This window comes from Lycorma delicatula, chromosome 8, assembly GCF_047948215.1.
Source record: "Lycorma delicatula isolate Av1 chromosome 8, ASM4794821v1, whole genome shotgun sequence".
NCBI classification, from domain to species: domain Eukaryota; kingdom Metazoa; phylum Arthropoda; class Insecta; order Hemiptera; family Fulgoridae; genus Lycorma; species Lycorma delicatula.
Window position 1 is genome coordinate 89,394,339 of NC_134462.1, and position 22,660 is coordinate 89,416,998.

Here is a 22,660-nt window from a genome sequence, read left to right on the forward strand (position 1 = left end):
AAACATTATAAAATACTTTTCTCTGGTTTAACAGATTGACTCATTTAAGTACAAACTTGTGTATAATTAATGAGCAGGTGATAAAGCAGAAATATGACTGATAAATACATAATGCAGATTATAACCTTGAGCTTGCAGTAATGCATGAATTTCAGTGAGGAAAGTGAGAGAGATGAAAGAATTCCAGAAATGATGCCAAGACCAGTTGATATAGAAGCCTGCATCTTAACTATCAATGATGCTGTTTGAGTTTCATTGATGAATAGTGCCTTTCTTTAAGTCAATTTTCTTGCCTTCATATTTTTTCAGTGAATTTTTATGTTATTTATATGGATAATAAACAGATTTTACAGTTAATTAAAAGTTTCACTTGTATATACATTTAACTTAAAAAGTTACTTTAATTTAATTAAAGAGTTAATTTCTTTTGTTATACAGGGGATGGTTGAAACGTAATGCACAGTCTTTCATAGCTTGAAAATGTAAAAGATAGTCAAATGAAACAAATGTGGTGTAAAAATATATTTTATTTATTACAAACTTTACATTTTTTTACTTCCTTGTACGAAGTAAAGAAAGTATTGTGATCGTGAAAAATTTCGGTTTTCAGATTTCAACAGAAATATCCATTTTGACCAACCCTGAATTCATTTTGTCTAGTTTTGGCTTGACATCTGTACATATGTATGTATCTCGCATAACTCGAAAATGATTAGCTGTAGGATGGTAAAATTTTGGTTTAGGACTGTTGTAAGATCTAGTTGTGCACCTCACCTTTTGATTGCAATTGACTGAACCAAAAGTGTTGAAAAACACCCAAAATAAAAAAAAAAATAGTTTTTTGGATTTTTTCATAACTGCAGTAATAACCCCTCATTGAGAGCTTTTCAATGATATATCATAAGTAGTACTAATTTTCATTGGTTTCATAGTTATAGTCAAATAAAATTTTAATTAATGAAATATTTGGATCTGAGGGGACGGCACATCGATTCAAATCAGACTACATCACCGTTTTTAATGTTTTATTTATTTATTTAAATATATTGATTTATAATTTTAAAAAATTATGATGAATAATAATCTAATAACAAAAAAAAATGAAAGAATATCAGAAAATTAATTTAAATTTTAAGTACTTTTAATTTAAAAAAAAAGTTTATATGTAATTTAATAGGTGTACAAGGAAGTCATGTGGTATCCACATCAGACTTTTTCCAGTACAGTTCACCATTTTAGCTAAACATTTCTCTTAATGGTGAACTAGTTTTCTCATTTCAATAGTGAAGAATGCTGGCGGTCTTTCCCTGATCTACAAGCTCATTGTATCTTTCAGTTCATCATCTGTGGAGAATTGAATACCCTTCATATCTCTGTTTAACTGTGGAAGGAAGTTGCAGAAAGAATTGCAGAAAATTGCAGGGCATCAAATATGGTTAGTATAGAGGGTGTTGGATTAGGTTTAAATTTCAACTTCATAAGAGCCTGGTGGTTGCATGTGTTGGGTCTGCCTGAGTATTATCATATTTCAGAATTATTGGCAATATTGTCGATCATATGTATCTTATGTAGTGTTTTAACATCTGTATGTATCATACAGAATTTACATTTTACTCAGCGTGATCACTTCATCGACCTCCTTTTGGTGCTTCCCATCAGTCAACTGGTCGACCACTGCGAGGTTGACTGTGGTCATCCTCAATATTCACTTGTGACTGACTTCTGTTACATTAAATTTTATTATTCACTTACTCACAGTACTTTGATCAAAGTTTCATCACCATAAATAGCTTTTAGATGATGATGAATGTAACTAGCGTTCACTTTTTCTGCTGTTAAAATTTAAGTCATTCCACAGTGTTTTTAGACATGTTGATGTATTCGATTTGATGATATTGATGACTGAAAAAAAATATGAGAATCATGATTTAACACGTTAACAGGAAATGTATGGTGTATATATAAATATATATATTTACCAGGTGTGTAAATATGAAACCGGAATTTTTGTATAGAAAATACATGTTTATTGTATGAAAATTATAAAAAATATTTTATTTGAAATATTGTCCATCGCTAGCTGTACATTTTTACCATCTCTCTGACAATTTATGAATGCTACGTCAAAAAAAACTAGCTCTTTTAAGGCAAACCAGTCATGGAGCCGTTTTTGTATATTTTCATAAGAAGTGAAGCGCTGCTCAGCAAGTGCGTGTACCATCGATGCAAATAAATAGTAGTCAGACAGAGCTAAGTCTGGTGAGTAAGCTGCATGCGAACGTATTTCCCAACTGAACACCTCAATCATTTCCTTGTCCGGTTTTGCTGTGTGTGATTGTGCATTATCATGAAGCAGAAGCACTTTGTGTTGCCTTTTTTGATATTCTGGCCGTTTTTCACACAATACTTGATTCAAATTGATCATTTGTTGTTGGTAGTGTTCAGTATTATCAGTTTTTCCAGGTTAGCTCATAATAGATCCTTATGATCCCACAAACATAGAGCATTGTCTTCTTTCCATAGCGATTTGGTCTCAATGTTTGGTTCTCCTGAAGTTACCCATGATCTTTTATGCTTAGGATTCTCAAAATATATTCACTTTTCATTACCTCTCACAATTTTATGGAGAAATGACGTTCTTTTGTATCTGATGAGCAGTATTTCGCAAGTGGTTTTTCGGTTTTCTTGCTGTCTTTCATTCAGATCATGTGGAACCCATTTTCCCATCTTCTGGATTTTTCCCATGACTTTCAAATGTATGGAAACGTGTTACATTTAATTGATCTGCAAGTTGTTGGTGCGTTTATGCATCATCCTCATCCAACAATGCTTGCAATTCGGCTGTCTTCAAACTTTTTCGGCGATCTTCCATGTTCTTCATCTTTTACGTCAAACTCGTCACTTTTGAATTTTTTTTTTAAACCACTCAAAACGCTGTGATTTACCAAGAGCATGCTCACCGTAAGTTTCGACAAGCATTCGATGCGATTCTGCAGCAATTTTCATTAAATGGTAACAGAAAATCAATACTGTTCACAAATCGTAGTTTGTAGGTACAAAACTTGACATGTTCAACGCTAAGTTGAAAATCTTTGTCAGCTGTCAAAGAAAGAAAATGGCGCCAATGATGTAGTTTGATGGTAACTACATTGACAGCTAGAGCCATCTACGGGCAAATTTAGGTTTCATATTTATATACTTGGTACACACACTTACATATATAGACATATTTTTATATAGATGAAAGTGTAGGTGGGAGAAGAAAAGTAACGGAGCACACTGTAGGCAAACACCTGCTGATGGCTGATAAAACTTTGTGTGCATAGATAGGTATATAGGTGAATGTCTCTTTTATATCATGTAGTTAGTATATTTCCAAAACCGAAAGAATAAATATCTGGTGCACTTCATTAATATTACCTTTCAAAAATTACTGAATTAAAGTTATTTTTTTGATTAATAAAAATGTAAGTACATCAAATTCCTGTTACATCATTAAATTCATCATTTAATATACAAGCGGAAATTTAATTTTCATGATAAAATTAAAAATATTAAATATTTTAAATAAATTCATTGATTTTAATTTGAATGCCGAATAGATTTTTAAATGTACTTTTTATTTGGTTAACTTTAAAAACATTCTTTGTGGTACTTCATTATTAAATACACAGTATTAAATAAAATTTGTTACAAATTCTACAATGTATTTTTTAAGGTTATATGAATATATTTTTTCAGGTGGCTGTTATATACGTTTCATATTTTCAGAATTCACCTATACACACTATTTTTGAATTGTTGGATATTTAAAAGACATAATTGCAGGTGCAAGAATGCATTAATTATTAATAACAACTCTACACGATTATGATATCTTGATAATTTTCATCACAAATAACACTCAGTTTCACAGTTATATACATTGTCATGTTGTTTACATTAAAATTAATATTTTAAATAATTAAAGGTATCATTTGTTATTAAATGTTTGTTTTGCTGATGATCTATAGAGCTATAATAATAAAACGTGCTATTATAATGTACATCAAATTTTTATTTCTCTCCTGTACTCATTTTATAATTTTAGTTTTTAACTTTAGGTAAACATGATTATTAATTTTAATCATGAGGCCGGTTTGTAAGGTTTGGGACGTTAAAGTAAATTATAAATTACATTAACAACTGTAAAAAAGTTTATAATTCATTATAAATGCACCATTAAAACATTTTAAGCTGTTGGAAACAAAATTTTGTTTGTCATTAGGGTGGATTCTAAGGGTTACAACGCTTTAAAACATCATAAACTATGTTTCAGAGTATGAAACAATGTTTATTCTACACGTTTAAATGATTTTGAGTTACAAAACACTTACATTTATAATTTTAACAATTTTTTTCATTAGGGGTGATTAAGAGTTGAAATGTTGCAATAAATTATAAACAATGAAGAGATTTTAATTCATTGTAAATGCACCATTAAAACATTTAAATTTGACTTTGAGAAATATTGCAGTTACACTATGAAAGAAAAATCACTATATTACCAGTTTTTTTTTATTATTTTTTTTATTTGTGGCATCGTTTTGTAACAGGTGGTTCACTTTGAATAAGAAAACAAGAATGCCTGTTTGGACAGATATTTTAGTGTGTTGTGTGGGATTAATAAATACATGCACCAACTCACTGAATTTAAGAACAGTATAATCTTTCAATTAATGAATATAATATAAAATAAAAATTTTATATATATATATATATATATATATATATGTAAAATGGTTTTTTTATAAGTAAGATATGAGAAAGAAGTAATATGGCTTGGCTTGATGGGCTGGATAAATAAGCCAATAAAACTCACAAAAGCTCTTGGAATGACCAGGAATATATGTATAAATAACAAGAAACGAATCTGAAGGGTGAGAAAACAGTGATAAGACCCGAGGTAATATATTGAGCTGAATGCTCAACCTTTGACAAGGGAGAAATAAACTTGAAAACAAAGAAAGGAAAATACTAAGACCTAGAAAAGCAGAAGGTTGTTAAAAATTAAAAAAGATCTATAAACTTTATCTAATATGATTAGGAAATGCAGACTTACTGTATACTGACTTTTGATGAGAATAAATTTAAATGGAAATCTTTGACCAAGGAAACATCAGAAAAGCAGAACTGCCGACTGATTCAAACAGGTCAAAGAAGAGCTAAAAGAAGCAACGATAAAAACACATGAAATCACAGACAGACATGTTCATACAAAAACCCAAAACATTTGGAGGATTCCTGAAGAAATGTACAGAAACTGAATATCCCATGAAAAGCGAGAACACTCTTCAAAATTAAAGAGTACCAGGAACAAAAGAAGAAAATTCAATAAGTGGAACTATTTATTGTCAACGGCCTGTGTAGACCGTTGTCAATTCCAAAAAAAAAGAAGAAAAATATGAGTGATAGTATGATCTTGTCTCGGATCACCATTTAATGATGTATAATTTCCATGATGTTTGATGTTAATTTCTACAAATTGTGGTTGTTTTACGGCAAAAACTTTCTTTCTTTTGGAAAGAATTTTAACATTTTACAGCTAATTTAAAACTTTTTCTGCTTATTTCAAAATTATTATATGTATGTTCGTGTTTGATAACATTAAATGTTATTTGCAAATAATTACAATATTGTTTATAAATAATTATGTAATTAAAAAAATTATGATCCTAAACAAGGTACGCAACCGTATGACAAATATTCTTAAAGAAGAGATTTTCTTTCATATCTTTTTTTTTTCAAGTTGTACAGTTTATAGTTTATACAATTTCTTTTTAGATTGCATGATTTAGTTTCTTTATGAACTAAGTTTTTTCATGTATTATTCACATTCTTTCTTTTTGCAATTCAGTATGCAAGGCATGCACAAAATTCATGTTTATACATGTATAATTTTTTTTTAACAAGGAATTTTTGTTAAATAAAGAAAACAGGGGAGACTTGTTTATTTCTGAGAAATTAAATAAATTCTATGAAGTAGGAAGTATTAGATTAGTGTATAGTATGAAGAACGTTAACTGATTCAGTTCGCATGATTAGCCACACAAAATTTTTTTTAATTTTTTAAATCAGTTGTAATGATTTTTCTGCATAAAAAATATTATGAAACTGAGGACAAATTTTAATTATTTTATGAAAGTAATAATTAAAAAAAAAGTAAGAATAAATAATTTTATAATCTTTGGTTAATAGAAACAGACTTCCATAAAATATCAGTGATGTGCATTAATTTTATTATTTAAAAATTAAATAAATTATTTCAATTTACTTACAGTGTTTTAAAAGAAATTATTCATTCTATTAGCATGAAAAAATTAAAATTACTACATACATTATTTAGTTTATTAATATTTTACTGTTTAGTCTTCTCATCTTGAATTGTACCAGTGATAACACTTTGATTAGGTTTATTAGTAGAAATATAAAGTTTATTTCAGACTTGAATTTTTTTGTTAATACAAAATAAAATACATTTTATTTGTTATGTTTTGTAATTCTAAGACAAATAGAATATTAAACTGTATACACTGGCGTGCTTTTTTCTTAATTTAGACTTAATTTCTTGACTTAGTCTTTCAAAAATTTAAATAAAATTTAAAAAAATTTAATTTCTGTGTTAAGACTTAAAATATTACACTTAACAGTTTAGTGTACTATTTTAAAATTAAGTAATTTATTAATAGTTATAAATAGAACTGTTATTGTGGTATATGTAAATTTTTTTTTTAATTTAGTGTTATATATTATTTCAAGGCAAGGGAGATTGAATGATAAACAGTTAAAGGAAGTTAAATTGTAAATAATCATCTATTTTTTTATCGCTATATATAATTATTTAATAAACACTTCACTTAATATGAATTATTTTGTTTGCAGTTAACTAGTTTCATTCTGTCTCTTAAGACATTTTCCTTGTCAGTTTATTTATATTAATAAATAGCTTAGAAAATTTCCTCCTTGCAGCAAAATTAAATTTCCTTATTAAAATTAATTGTACTATTTACTACCTTTGTTTTTTTCAGTGTTTTTCATAGAGAGTTCTGCATCATCAGAATGTAAATTTATTTATATATATTAGTGTTTTTGTATATTGTGGGAAAATAATTTTATAGCAAATTTCATTAACTGTGGAATTAGTTGTTAATAAGCTATTAAAGTAGAAAGCTGAAAAACAACTCACGTTTACATAAGAATTTTTTCTACGTAAGTTATGACATGTTTTATTAATAAGATAAAATATTTGGAAGCAATTTGTGTATTAAATTAACAGAGTAAGAGAGAGTGAGAGAGAGAGAGAGCACATGCACATGTGTGGTAGGAAGGGGAGAGTGATTTCACTTTGAACTTCATTTATTATATTTAACCCATGCAATGTGTACAACTTTTCAAAATATAAATATTACCATTATTTTTATAGTAAAAAAAAGATATTGTAATAATTAACAATTTTGATAGAGAACGAAAGTGTTGGTGTGATTAAATATCAAGCATAGTTGGTTAACAGCATTACCACTATAAAATAATTATAATTTAAACCAGTTTTAAAGATTAAGTACTAGTAATGTTATATTTCTTATCAAAAACTGAATTCTGAATTATTTATTGCAAAATTTTTTATAAAAATATTTATTTTTTAACCATTTTTAGTTATGATTTATTTTTTTTTTACAAAGACTGATGTATGACTTGAGTAGAATAGGAGTAACATCCAGATGGGAGGTTGATAGTTCAAGGCCTGCCGACTCGCATTAAATTTTAATGATATTGGTTTGTGAATTCTATCCCCCTTAGCCAGAGATTCAATTATTATTAAGAAAATATCCTACCTTGGTATATTTGGATGTAGTGCTTGTACGTATAATAAACTTTCACTTTAAAAACAAGAAATATAATTTTGTACATTGTAATTAAATAATATGCTACATTTCTTGGGGTCTTTTGGCTTATGCTATTTGGTTATAAATATTAGTTTTCAATTTAAAATAAGAAAGGTGTTATTATAAATGGGTTTTTTATTGCCTTTTTATTGTTTTTAGAAAGATTTTACTAGTTCAAATAAATTTTTAATTAATCTATATATCTCTTAAAATGGCTGTTTTTCTTTTTTTCTTGTCAGAAGCAAAAAAAAAAAAAAAAAAATACTAGCATCATGAGCTGTCAGAATTTATTCCATTTCTTTATAAATTTGAACTAAAATGAGGTTGAAGTTGCTTTGCCAGTAGGTGTGAAAAGAATTCTTTTATTGTAGGAAATGTGAATTAGTTCAATAAAACACATTTATATACTTTCAAAAAGGCTTAGTGGTTTTAATATGTAAATTATTGTAATTTGTCTACCTCAAATTGTTGTATTAATATAAGATTAATTAATCTACTCTGTAAGAAATACATTTATAAAATATAATTAAAATTACACAGGTGTGTGTATGCACACATGCACACACACACGCGCATATAACTTTCTCTGTTCAAGATTTATAGAGAGAAGGCCATAATAATCCTAACTTTACTCATGGCATGAATAAAGATTCATAGTGTTCATTCATCATTTCCCCTTCTTTCTTGTTGGCACACTTAAGTTCTTGTGTAATATACCCACAATAAAATAATATATATCTTAACTAGGATGTTCCTTAACTATGTGTTTTGATATGCAATTATTTTGTTGTGCTTTAACTTTTATTCCGTTGATGTATTGTATATAAAATGCTTATTATCTTACTATACACATATGTTAACTGATGATTGCAGTGTTTTATGTTTAAATTATCTTCATTGTTAATATCATGTTGTGATGATTATATCTTCTTTTAATGTCTTTAAATTTCCTGTTTATGCTCTAAGTGATAACTATTTAAATTTTTAGCAGTTATTTTTATTATAAATGAATGGTCTGTTTTGTATTATTTATAGTTATTGCATTTTCTGTTTATTAATTAAATTAAATTTGTTTATGATATAAATGTTTTCAATTTTATTAATATTTTATTCAGGTGGATACAGTACGAGCTATCATTAAAAAAGAACTGGATATGCCGATTGTTGAAATTACCGATGAAACTGCTAAATTGGATGGTGGTGATGTTTTATTTACTGGTAAGTATTCAGTTAATTGTATACTTAATCTGATTTAAAAATTGCTACATGGACTAACATATATTGTAATTAACATGTAATATGTAATTGTAACATGGACTATCTTTAATTTAAAATTTAACTTTACAAATGTATGTTTCCTAAACATTTATTGAACAGGTAAGATAATTTTTGAATCATAATGATTCACATCATCTAATTTCGACTGAAACCTTCTTTGAAGTAAATTAAATTTTACCTATCATTTCTATTGACATGCTTTTATCAGGAATTGAAATTGTTCCTGATGGAATAACTTCCATCAGTATTTTTTTTTTTAGATATTAATAAGTCTTTACACTTCAGATTAGAATTACATTATGAACTTTACGTACATTTTATTTATTCTTCTCAGTAGAAGAGACAACCAGCATCCTTATAAATGCAGTATATACTCATATACAATATTATCTTAGCGTAATGGTGTTCATTACCGAGCCACCTCTTTTTTTTTTTTGGATGAACAGAGTGAAGAGTGTTACTTTAGGATGAATATCATCTGCATTTTGATGGTCTTGGAATACTGATTGGCAACAGTATATGGGCAAAAATACATCACAAAGGCATATGACAGCTTACAACAGAGTTTATCGATGCCCTTTTGCAGGGAGGTAGTATATACATATTTTAAATCTAAAATGGCAGTTTCCAACATGGCCTCATTTTTGAGTAAACTCTTTAAATATTCTTGAGTGGTTCGATTGGTTTATTTGGATATCTATCACAGCAGTGATAGCATCCAAGTGGTGGGTGTTCCAGTCTCATAATTACGAGATTTGAGGTTTAAGTTATCATGTTTTTCTTACATATACCACTGTTGCTGATGGTGATTTTTTATTATATAGTATTTATAATAATGTTTATTAGAATTTAGAAAAAACTATTTGAATTTCATATTTGCTGATTATTTTAATTGAATTTATTAATCATTAACCCCAAAATATTTATGAACATATGGGAATAGGGGGTCACAGGAGAGTGAAGGATTGACAAATAGAAAGAAAACAGATTTTTTTTTGTAAAACTTAAATATAAAAAAAAAATTAATATATTTTCATTTTCAGTATGCTTGTTACAATGGATGATAATTATAAATAAAAAAAAGCAAATGAAACATAAATATTTTCAGATGGCAACAAGCAGTCCACTACTAGACCAACCCAGTGGTGAACTCGTCATCACAAATCAGCTGATTTTGAAGTCGAGAGTTCTAAGGTTCAAATCCTGGTAATGGAGTTTAAAAATGAAGTTTATCAGAAATAATGGCCCAAGTTGGAAGCTGCCATCTTGAATTTTAAAGTAATGATTCCTCTCCTATCACTCTACAAATAGGCATCAATAAACTCTGTTGTAAGATGACTGTCTGCCCTGGACAGTAATGTGGACAATGGTAGCACCACTTCTATTTTTCCAAATATGCCTGTCAGATATGCTTCTTATTCTTGGGGGATGTCATGGATTTGAATACCAGTGGATACCAGTGTTCTTTGGTGGTTGGGTTTCAATTAACCACACATCTCAGGAATGTGTCAACCTGAGACTCTGCAAAACTACATTTCATTTACATTCATACATGTCATTCTCATTCATCCTCTGAAGTAATACCTTATGGTGTTTCCGGAGAGCTTAATTCGAAAAATAAAGAAAGATTGCAACAAACACACTGAATATTAAAATTAAATTTATTTATTTTAATTTTTTCAAATTTTATAAAACATATCTAATTGTTAGATAAATAATTGTTATATTAAAATCAAATAACATTATTTTTGTATAACTTTTTCTCTAGATTCGTATAAATATTTTTGTAAATCTATATTATACAAAATCATCTGTGTTAGTAGTGCTTATATAAGAAAAAATAAAAGTAAAAAAAAGTACACATAGACTCAAACCCAAAATCTTTTGAATTTAAGACTGGATCCCTATAACCATGAGGTTAGTTGTAAACATATACATATTTTAATTTATTAATTTTTAAATTAATTCTTTCCCATTGACTTTTCAAGAAGATAATGCTAATATTTATGATTCATTTGTTTGATGTTGTGAAAGACTTTGAAGTCTAGTTTAGCTTTCTTGATTCAGCATCCATATGCATCTGCATCCCTTTGTTGTATATTTATATGCAACTTTTTGTAATGACAGGTTGTTAGGTTAGGGTGTATTTTAATCTGAATCCAATAACAGAGTAATGATCAGAGGGGCAGTAGTTTAAAAATGTAACTGGTTTGGCTGACCTTGAACTATCACCTCCACTGGAAGGCTCTAGTTGACCATCTACCAATATTCTACACACATAATAATATTAATTGTGATCTGATTGATAAATAGAATACTGCTGTTTCTATATTATAAATTCTGTTGTTTTCAAATATATTTTATTTATTAACTGGTATAAATTAGTTGGTAAATCTATTAGTAAATTTATATTGACAAGTAAAAAAAAATAAATTGAATAATATTTTGTTTGATAACCTGTGGTTCTGTTGGAGATTATTTTTTAACATTATATGTTATTAATAATTTTTTATTACATTTTTTAAAGTGACAATTTAATATTTATATGTATAGTTAGGAATGTCTTAAAATTTTATTATCTCATTAATATTTATATAACATTACAATCAACTCAGTTCTGTTTTAATATACAAATTTTATTAACTGATAATGTTTTGAGGCAATAAAAAATTTTAAAATGTTTTGCAATAATGTTGCTTTATAGTGTTATTGTAATTAATAACTGGAAAATATTTATTTAAAACTTAAAAAAAGATACTTTTATGGGTTTTCATTTGTGAATATAAATTTAAAAGGAATTCTTGTTTTACATTTAATGGCTTATGGAGTTTTAAAATTTATTTTTTATGGTTACTTATGTGTAACTCTAGCAAATCTATTCTGCAAAGGTAAAGAAAGTGTGGAATAAATTAGTTAAAGCCACCTTTATTTAGCAATCTTAAATGTTATCATCATGGAAGGGAAAAACATTTTGTTTAGGTAACATCTTGGTAATCCCTTATCTAATTTTAACATCTACATAACTGAAATCAGTTCAGAAAATTTTTTAAATTCTATGTTGTTTATCAAGCTTCCTTAACGATATGACAAGTTTCAGTGGGATTGAATGATTTGCAAATTTTTTGCTGTGTAATTTTGTGGGATTGGTTCAACCATAAAATTGCCATTTCTATAGATGTTTCTTTTTTTTAGATTCCAATATAACCCTTCATAAATTAAACCTATTATTCTCTTCTATTGTAACTGGATTTATAAAAAAAAGAAAATGAAAATATATAAAGCAATACACATCACTTAATAGGAATTGTTTTAAAATTGTGCAAAAGGCATTAGGAAAGTTTTGCAATATGACAGAACAGATCATCACAAGCAATTACAAGTTAGCAGGTGTTTAGACAGGTCCCAAGCAGCACTGTAGCCACTTTAGTCACTGTCTCAGTACCATTTGCTTTTTAGCTGTGTTAGTGAAAAAAGGTAGTAATTTTGTAAATCTAAATACCCTGGGTAATTTTGCACATGGGTTAAGTGTTTAGAGGAAATGACTCCTGTACTTGTATAGGAATGTCCTCTCTGTACAACAATATTTAGGTGGTATCGATTGTTTGAAAGAGGAAATTTTGGCCTTGAAGATCTTCAAGGTCAGGTCGACCATCTTTGTCTGTGACTGAAGGAAACATTGCTGCAGTATGAAAAAATGCTTGTCAGACAGGTATGTGACTTATCACTAAATAGAGGTGTCCTTGAGCATTAATGCTTCAGCAATTCATGCTGTTTTGTGAGGTCACCTTCAGGTTTGAAAACTTTGTCCCTCTGGGTGCTGCATAACTTGACCAATGATCAGATTTGATGTTGTGTTTTGTGGTACTGTTAAATACTGAAAAATTTTTAAAATAGGAATTCTTCCTATGTGAACAGTAGTAGTAGTAGTAGTAGTAGTAGAGTGCCTGGAGCCGTCATGACCGCTGTTTCTGGGGAGCTGTCTGTTAAAGCAGGCGGAAACCCGGGAAAAAGTGGTGGTCCTCTGACCTTAGAGTGCTGCACGCAGGAGCTTGGTCCGCTAGGAAAAGATGTCAGCATTGCCTGCTAACGGGGATTATCATTGATGATGTGCACGCTGAGGGTCTCTGCGGATCTACCCGTGTGCCCGTAATGAGTACATTCATGCCATCAAGGAAGCCAAACTCAAGTTTTGGCAAGACTTCATGCGTGAGTTGCAGCGCAATCCCTGGCAGCTCACGAAGTCACGTTACCGGCCAAAGCCATTGCATGTGCTGTCCATTGTCCATTGTTTGATGCGGGTTTGGTGGTTGTGACCACACTTTAACATCTGTGGTGACTTACCAGGTGTTCCTGGATACTCTGTTCCCAGATGCTGCGGAGGGTGAAGCAGAAGTCGGCGTTAGGGCGGGTGAGACACCATTCCCTGGCATACGGGCTGTGGAACCCATAGATATAGACGAAGTGGTTTCTCGAATGGCACTGGGGATTGACCAACTTGACATGGATATTTTCTATCATCTGCTGCCTGTCATAAGAGAGTCACTTGGCAGACTGTTCTCTGGGTGCCTAAACTGGGGTTGCTTTCTGACTTGTTGGAAGGAGGCTTTGGCTTTTTTATCATACAGTCATATGACTGTATGATAAAAAAATTGGCTGCTCAGAAGCGGCAAATCAATGTGGCAAGATCCACATTGTCAGACCATGTGGGAGTTACTTGATGCGGTTGGTTTGTTCAACTGACATCAGTAGTTTACCTAAGGGAAAAGACTCCTACCACGCTGCTGTCGGAAGCTAACTGAGAGATATGGCTGGGTATTAACCAGATTAAGGCTCCAAGCGCTTTAATGTTGGACTGGTACTTGCTGGCATTCAGCGGCCTAGGCGCGACAGTAAATTGCGGTCTTTGACGAGATAAATTAATTATTGATACTCATATATGTTTTAGTAGTTGATGGGGTGCACCTACCTATTTTAGTGATATATGACAAGTGGGTGTGGGACACGCAAGCGAATGGTGTATGGTACCATGCTTATTCTGCTCATGCGTTTAGGTTAGCTCTAGGAGCTAATTAGGACACTGGTCACTAAACTGTTTCGAGGCTCAGTAGCCGTTTATAGCGCAGACATTTGGTCTTATGCTTTAGGGCGACTGAATGGGGTGGTGGCGGAATAAACCACCAAGCAAACCAACCAAAACCAATGTGAACAGTATTGTGACAGGTGATAAAACCTGGCTATAATATTATGACATCCTAACCAAGGCTCACGACAAGGTGTGGGTGTTCGAATGTAAGTAACCCCTGTGGCTGTTCAAAAATCCTGATCAGTGAAGAAGAAATCCTGGCCGTGTTTTTTAGTGAGAGTAGAATTTTAGAGCGATCTGTGTTGGAAATTTTGAAGATAGTTACAGGGTAGTGGTTTTCTGTGGAATTCCTCCTAATGTTAGCTCTCGAAGAAGCTGTGCCCAACTCAAGGATGAAAGTATGGGTTCTTTATCACGATAATTCTCCAGTGCAAGGTACAAACATATTGAAAACAAAATACAAGATTAAGAAAAGTTGTGTTTGTTGAAGAATGGTTAATTTTCCCAAAAGCTGCAAAATAATATCCTTATTACATTCATCTCATCCAATTTTGACATTATTGATGATTTTAAAATTAACAGATTAATATTGATATTTTTAAATTAAAAATTTTTAAAATTAAATTCCTCGAGTGACAGGAATACATTAATATTTCAACTTTTGGTTGAATTGATGTGTGAAGTGGTTGGTCGATCTGATATTGCTACTAACATTATCTAACAGGATAAAATGATGGGGGAATCCTGAAGTTAAGTAAGTTCCTGCCTATTGTCCTAATATTGGGAAAATCAATTCGGTTATGCAACAGACCTATACACAATAGAATTTGGTTGGAAAAGTTGGATGATTAGCCCAGCTGCTCCAGTTAAATTGGATAATGGATAGAGGTTTAAGTTTTATTACAGTCTACTTTGTACGTTTAGTACAAACTATAATTTGGAATTGTCGAACCTAGAAAGTTAAAATTTTCTTTTATTATCTAGATGTGCAGAATCGTGTTAAAAAATAAATAAACTATGTTGTATGTTCTGAAATAAATAGAAAACAGATGTTAAAATATTACTGCCAATGTAATTCTTGTATACCATTTAATAATAAGTCATTTTCTGAATAAAAAAACATTTTGAAATTTTTTTTTGAATGATTCTGGTATTAGATTTTTCTGTTAACAAAATATAATACATCACCTAAAAATGTATAAAAAAAGTCAGATAACTAATTTCTTTTTTTTTATTAGTTTATAAATAGAATATTCATTTTAAGGAAATAAGATTAAAAATTTTATTTATAAGGTGATAAATGCATTATAGCTAGAATTTGAAGAGGGATAAAATATAATAATGTTATATCAATTGATGGAATGACTTAAATTGGGCGTTATTAAAGGAAGCCAAGAGTTGTCATAATAGATATAGAATCAGAGCATGAAATTAGGCGTGACTACTAAGGCCTACTGTCATCATGTAATGCTTCACCAATTAGGGTCATTCAGCCAACCATATCATATGTATGCTTTTGTATATATTTTTTATTTAATAATATTACCTATTAACCTATTGAAGTTTGATGAGTTTATAATTCTGTTGAACTCTTGTAAAAACTGGGATACTTTCTGTTAAAGATTCATTCTTTATTATTAAAACATTTTCTGCGTAGTTCAAAATTGTCTTAAAGGATCTAAAGAATCTCTAAATTGTCTTACCAGAAAAATACACAAATTACACAAATATTAAACAATATTTAATATTACATTGTGTAATATTTAATGTTACACAAATATTTTTTATATTTTTAAGGAATATATTTATATTCCTTTAAAATCCTTTACCAATAAAAGGTTTAATTTTCTTAAGAATATTGGCTGAAATTATTATATTACTACTCTCATGTAAGAATAGAATTCAAAAATTATAATTAATAAAAACCAAATTAAATAAAATAACAGAAATATTTAAGATGAAATTATTATTTGTCTGATGTAGATATGAAATACAGAAAAAGAAAAATATAATTTAGAGACTTTTTACTACACCAGGTAATAATAAAATATTTATACATAGATACATAGTATTTCTGTATTAAAATAATGCAAAACAGATTTAATAATCTGTGTGTTTCTTTTACTTTTTTGTGATTATAGATTATTTTTGATGAAATTTATGTTTAGGTAGGGAATTCTTTGTGGGGTTATCAAAATGGACGAACGAAGCAGGTGCAAGAGCAGTGGCTGCTGCATTTCCAGAATTTCCTTGTACAACTATTAAGGTAAACTAAATTTTAATTATTTTCTGATAATTTTAGTTTTAATTTCCATTTTTTTTTTGAGATACTGGGGTATATATTTTTTTATAGAATAAAATAAATTGATTATTTACTGTAAATTAATTTGTTGCTACATTATTTTTTATAGATTTATTTATTGTACACTACCTGCCCCAGTCTTTTTTGTGATTGAGATACATGTTAAACATCTGACATACAAATGACAGTAGTCTGAATTCCTTTCTCTGAGAGTAAAGATGTTTCTTGTACAGCCAGTCCCTACAGTGGACAGAGTCAAGATGTACATTGTAGGGCTAAATATAAACTGCACTTCAGAAGATTTGGCATGATGATAAGACACTATATTTTGCTCGGTGAAGAAGGTAAAAAGAAACCACTTCTTTCCTCACTTACCTTATTGTAAACTTGGCATGAGATACTTATTACTATTGTGAATAGCTGTCATTTTCAGGAATTGCTTTGTCTTGTGTCAGGTTATCTGTTACCATTACAGGCATCCTGACATCATAAATCAAACATACATCTAACAAGATAGGTGTTAGATGTAAGGCATCTAACATACATAAATATATTTGAACCTTGTAAGTATGTTGTTGTCCAGTGTCTAATGCCACCTTAAATTTGTCTAATTTTCAAAAAAGATTTTGCTTATTTTTTATAAAAAAAATTGTCAGTTAAATTTTCACGTATTAATTTATTCAGAGCATTAACCTGTTAATATTTTATTGTTAAATTAAATTAAAAATGTTTTCAGTATTACAATTGAAAAATACATTTTGATCCGAATAATCATTGTGATAAGGTAGGGTAGCATATACGAGGTGTGATAAAAAAATACGGTGAATAATTTTTATTAAAAAAAGTAATAAGGTTACATAGAATTCGATTTAATCTCCTTCAAAGTACTGTCCTGGGCTAGCAATGCACTTATCCCAACGTTGACTCCATGACTGGAGGCATTTCTGGAAGGCGTCTTTCGGAAGGGCTTTCAGCTGCTTGGTCGTGGCCCTCTCAATGTCAGCAATGGTGTCAAAACGTTTTCCTTTAAGCACAGTTTTAATTTTTGGGAAGAGCCAAAAGTCGCATGGTGCTAAATCCGGTGAGTATGGCGGATGTGGACAGACAGGAACACTTTTTTCGGCCAAAAACTCGCGAATGTGAAGCGAGGTGTGACACGGCGCATTGTTGTGGTGAAGAAGGAAACCATTGGCCCATTTTTCTGGTCGCTTTCTTCGTACATCGTTTCGCAAACGTTGCAGTACACCCTTATAAAATTCAGAGTTTAAGTTGTTCCCCTTGGAACGAACTCTGATCGCACTATGCCCTCACTATCGAAAAAAACAACGAGCATGACCTTGATGTTGGATTTTGACTGACGTGCCTTTTTAGGGCGAGGAGATGAACTGGTTTTCCATTGGGAACTCTGCATTTTCGTTCAGGGTCATAGCCATAGACCCAACTTTCATCTCCAGTTACAATTTTGGCCACGAAGTCCGGATCTGCATGAAGACGACCCTTCAACTCTGTGCAAATTGACACACGATTTTCCGTCTGTTCATCACTCAAAAGTCTGGGAACAAATTTTGCACTCACTCGTCTCGTTTGCAATTCATTACTTAAAATGCTTTGAACGGATCCGTACGAGATGTTAAGGTCTTCCGATAGCTCTCGAATAGTCATTCGCCTGTTTGAACGAACCATTGTTTCCACTTTTTCACATTTTCAACTGTTTTTGAGGTTACTGGACGTCCCGCACGCTGCTCGTCTTCAACAGACTCATTTCTGTTTTTAAATCGGTAATACCACTTGTACACAGTCTTCAAAGTTATCACATTATCGCCGTACACTGATTCTAACATTTCGTAAGCTTCTTTGGCACTCTTTTGCAATTTAAAACAAAACTTAATGTTAATGTGTTGTTCAAAATCCGTGTTGTGCGACAGACACGATAAACAACCTCACTCTAGCAGCTCTGGCACTCGAAGTGGCCACTCTAGTGGCAACAAGCTCGAACGTGTTACAACTTGTCCCTGCCTGTCTCAGTTGATCACGCTATTGGACAAATTACAGCATATGGATTTAGCGTCGGCAGTTGCCGCTATAAAAATTCATTCACCGTATTTTTTTATCACACCTGGTAGGTTTTGAAAATATACATTTTTGTATATTTTATTTGTTTTTAGAAATTAAAAAAAAATAATTTTAGAAAGCTTTAAAAACATTTTTGAATATATGTGCTACATAACATTACAAAATTTTACAAAGATTTATTAATATGACTTGCCCTATACTTCTATTTACATATGTAAATAGAAGTATAAAATAAAAATACTTCAGTGAAGTATAAAAATACAGTGCAGTGAAATACTTCTATTTCAGTGCATAAATAATTTTTACTTCATAGAATACAACTCAAGCATAATTAATTACCATCAACAAACTACATTTATCTAATATTAAAACAATAGAATAATGATTAACTGACAAAATATAACTATAAACATCCTCTTACTCAGCATTTTTGTGTGATTTAAAATGAACCTACGAGTTTTACATTAAGTTAAAAATTAAATTACTTAATTAAAGTCTGACTAAACACAAATCTGTATGATTTCTTTCATGTAACTTTATATACAGAAAAATTTAGGGTTAAAATAATTCATCCCTGCTGGGAATTGAATTACAAGCCAACATATTAAAGTAGGTTGTTTGATTTTTTGTGATCATGAGAAATTTATATCAGGTAAATTGTAAGATTATAAAAACTGGTATTTTCTGTTATTGAAGTAAATAATTTTTTAAATGTATTTACTTTGCTCAGGTCCATAATTTTATTACTAGTTTCTAGAGTTTATAAAATCACAATCTTTTGTAGGAAATGAGTATTTCATATTAATGCTGTAAAATCTGTAACTTGAATCCATGCATGGCCTAAGGATATTTTAACTTACATTCAGTTATTAAAATATTATACTTTAAAAATATTGTAATGTATAAATTATTGTAATTTTTACCGTTTTAATATTAAGAGCGTGTAGAATTTCTATATTTTATAAAAAAATTATTCTGTTTTTAAATTAAAACCGATGTTATTGTCTTAAAAGTTGAAGTTACATTTTTTTTAAATTTACAAAAATACAACAAAAGATAATGTGTTACAGTTCTTAGTATCAATTATTTCATTCCCTTATTGTATTTTACAGTAACTAAAATTTATTATTTATACTTAAAATATTTTTTCAATAGAAAGAAATTAAAAATTGTGTCTAATAAAAAGTTTATATAATTTAAAAAAAATATATTTTATGATATTATCAGAAAATTAAGTTAGGTGTACTTGCTGTAGTAGTAACTTGAAGAATAAAAAGAAAAAATCTACTTTACTTAAATAATAGTTGAGTAATATAGCTAACAAATAATAATGATTAATACCCAAGTCTTGAATACTTGAGCTGCAGTCAAAGTACATACAGTACTTTGGAAATCAATCACTGTGAAGGTTGTCAGTTAGTTACCTTCCCTTCTCTACCAATCTTGATTATCTCTTTCCCCACACTACTTAACTTATAATTAAGTGGCTGTATATTATAATTTGTTATTGCTTAATTTTGTAAGCTCCAACTGTTTGGTCATGGCATACATAAATTATGTGGTTAATTTCTATTGCTAAAATTTAGTGAAGATGCTAGTTGAATTCCCATTTTTTTTAAGTCATGTATTTCAAAAGATATGAGTCCTTCTAAGATATTAGATTTACTTGTAAATAATAAATGTTTTAAATTTAACTTTGTTGGATTCATTATCGGATGAAAACATTATGTCTTTTGTTTTCATTATTATTTTATGTAAATGTTTCTGGTGTTAAATTGAACACATTTCATATTTTAATTTCTATTTCATTTGCCCTTGTAACTTACAAAGTGCTTCTAGTAGTACACATCAAAGTACTAGAAAAATCATTTCTAATCGTAAAAGTAGAGCGTAAATATAAAATCCTATCAATATATAAATAAAAAATTATTTGTGTTTTATGTTTAGAAATGTATGTTGTTTAAAAAGAAAATTAAAAATAAATATGAGGTGTGATTGGAAAGTTTTAAGACTGGGCTTTTAATTTCAAAATGGCAAACATCTGGGTTTGTAATTTCAAAATGGTAATACTTACTGGCTATTGTGACGAATCTCCTTCAAAGTAGTCACCTTCTGATTGAACACACAGATTCAAACAGTGTTTCCACTTTTGGAAACATTTGTGAAAATTTTCTTTCTTAAGGGTGTTAAGAATCCTCTCTGTATTTGCCTGGATATCTTCAGTTGAGTCAAATCGGTTTCCTTTCAGCAACAATTTCAATTTAGGAAACGGTAGAAGTCAGCAGGATCTAAATCAGGGTTATTGAAGTACAGGGATTTGGCCAAAAATTATGCGATTGAGAATGCACTATGAGTCAATGCATTGTAGTGATGGAGAATCCAATTCTTGTCTGGAGTGCAGGTTTTTTCTTCCACACATTTTCATGCAAATGCTGATGGACACTGTTATTGTATTCCTGGTTTATCATCTGCCAATAGGACAAGTTTGTGATGTACGATATCCATTGTAGAATCAAAGAAAACCACTTCACATTCGACTGACTTGTCACACTATTTTTCAATCATAGCAAATTGGGACCCTTCCCTGCAATGATTTTGTCTTTATTTCTGGGTCATACCCATAAACCCCATGATTCATCACCTATTAAACAAGTCAGTCAGGTTCAGCTTGATTAATTAGTTTTTTGGGAAAAAAGTCGGGGTTGTTTCTGCTGGTCTGATAACAATTTTAGAATGAATTTCATGGACACGATTCATTTTCAAATCTTCAGTTAAAATTGACTAAACAGTGTAAAAACTTAAATTCAGTTCATCACCCATTTCCCTAATTCTAAGTCTATGGTAAAAGTATGTTAAATCGTGAATTTTCACAATGTTTTTGTTGGATTTTGAAGTGAAACGCCGGCTGGATGGGGGTCATTTTCAACTGATTCATAGCAATCTTTGAATGAGTTGATCCACATTTGACTGATAAAAATATTTGACTGGTTCAGACATTTATCCTTGAAAGCTGTTTTTAAAAGAGGTCAAAAGTCTTTGAAGCTGATTTCCCGATTTTCAAAGAAAATTTGACATATACTTGTTCTGTTTTTTATCCTTTTTGTGAAATCAGTAATCTGTCTAGAACCAAAAACATGTCTTCACTTACCAGGATGCTACTTTCTACTAAATGGAGATTTTGTGATGTTCTTTTCTGGACATTTCAAGGACAAGTAACAAACTTTCCCTTCCACAACCATGGGCAAACCTACCCTCTCCTATTGAGCAGTGGCGGCAGCACCTGTCTTAAAACTTTCCAGTTACACCTTATACTTGAACATATATATGTATGTACTTATACATATACGTATATATATATATATATATATATAAAAGTATAATCAACAAAACTGTTATCCCAAATCAAAACCTAATCACAGTGTTAATAATTTTTAATTAAGAAATGTGAAGCTTGCGTTAATCTGAGGAATGAAATTAAACTGTATTTTAAAACATGGTAGATTTTTTAAAAATAAATAACATATTTTACGTATTATATAGAACATACAAAGATAAAAGAACTACTGAGTGGCATGGATGTGTTCCTAGAAGAAAAATTCAGTCAAAAAGTGAGAATATATGAAGGTAATGATGTGTGATATAAATGAGATAATGAAGAATTAAATATTAAGATAGAGAAGCATAATATACCACAATTTCAGAATTTTGTCATTTAGAGAGTAAAATTACAAAGTTTGGATGAATGTAATCTAGAAGTGAAATGCAGATTAACAAAACAAGGAGAATGATCATGCAGAAACAAAGTCTGCTAGTGTCAAACTAAGATGTAAACATTTCAAACATATTCTTAAAAATATTTGTTTTGAGGATTGTAATGCTTTAGACAATATATAAGGAACAGGAAAAGAAGAGAAAAATAGAGATCCTGCGTTTGAATAGGGTGTTTGGGACATTAATACTAGGTCAGTCAAATATAAACCGAACTTTGATTTTTAATGCAGG

At 29.9% G+C, this 22,660-nt stretch overlaps 1 protein-coding gene across 2 annotated transcripts in view; it reads left to right on the forward strand.

Moving 5' to 3' along the window:
• Positions 1 to 22,660, forward strand: part of LOC142328760 (N(G),N(G)-dimethylarginine dimethylaminohydrolase 1) — a 78,456-nt gene that overhangs the window by 24,321 nt on the left and 31,475 nt on the right. For both annotated transcript variants that reach the window (XM_075372781.1, XM_075372780.1), the window contains exons 2-3: positions 9,038 to 9,140; positions 16,452 to 16,549. In XM_075372781.1, the coding sequence (XP_075228896.1) occupies positions 9,038 to 9,140; positions 16,452 to 16,549 (201 nt within the window). The remainder of the gene's footprint in view (positions 1 to 9,037; positions 9,141 to 16,451; positions 16,550 to 22,660) is intronic.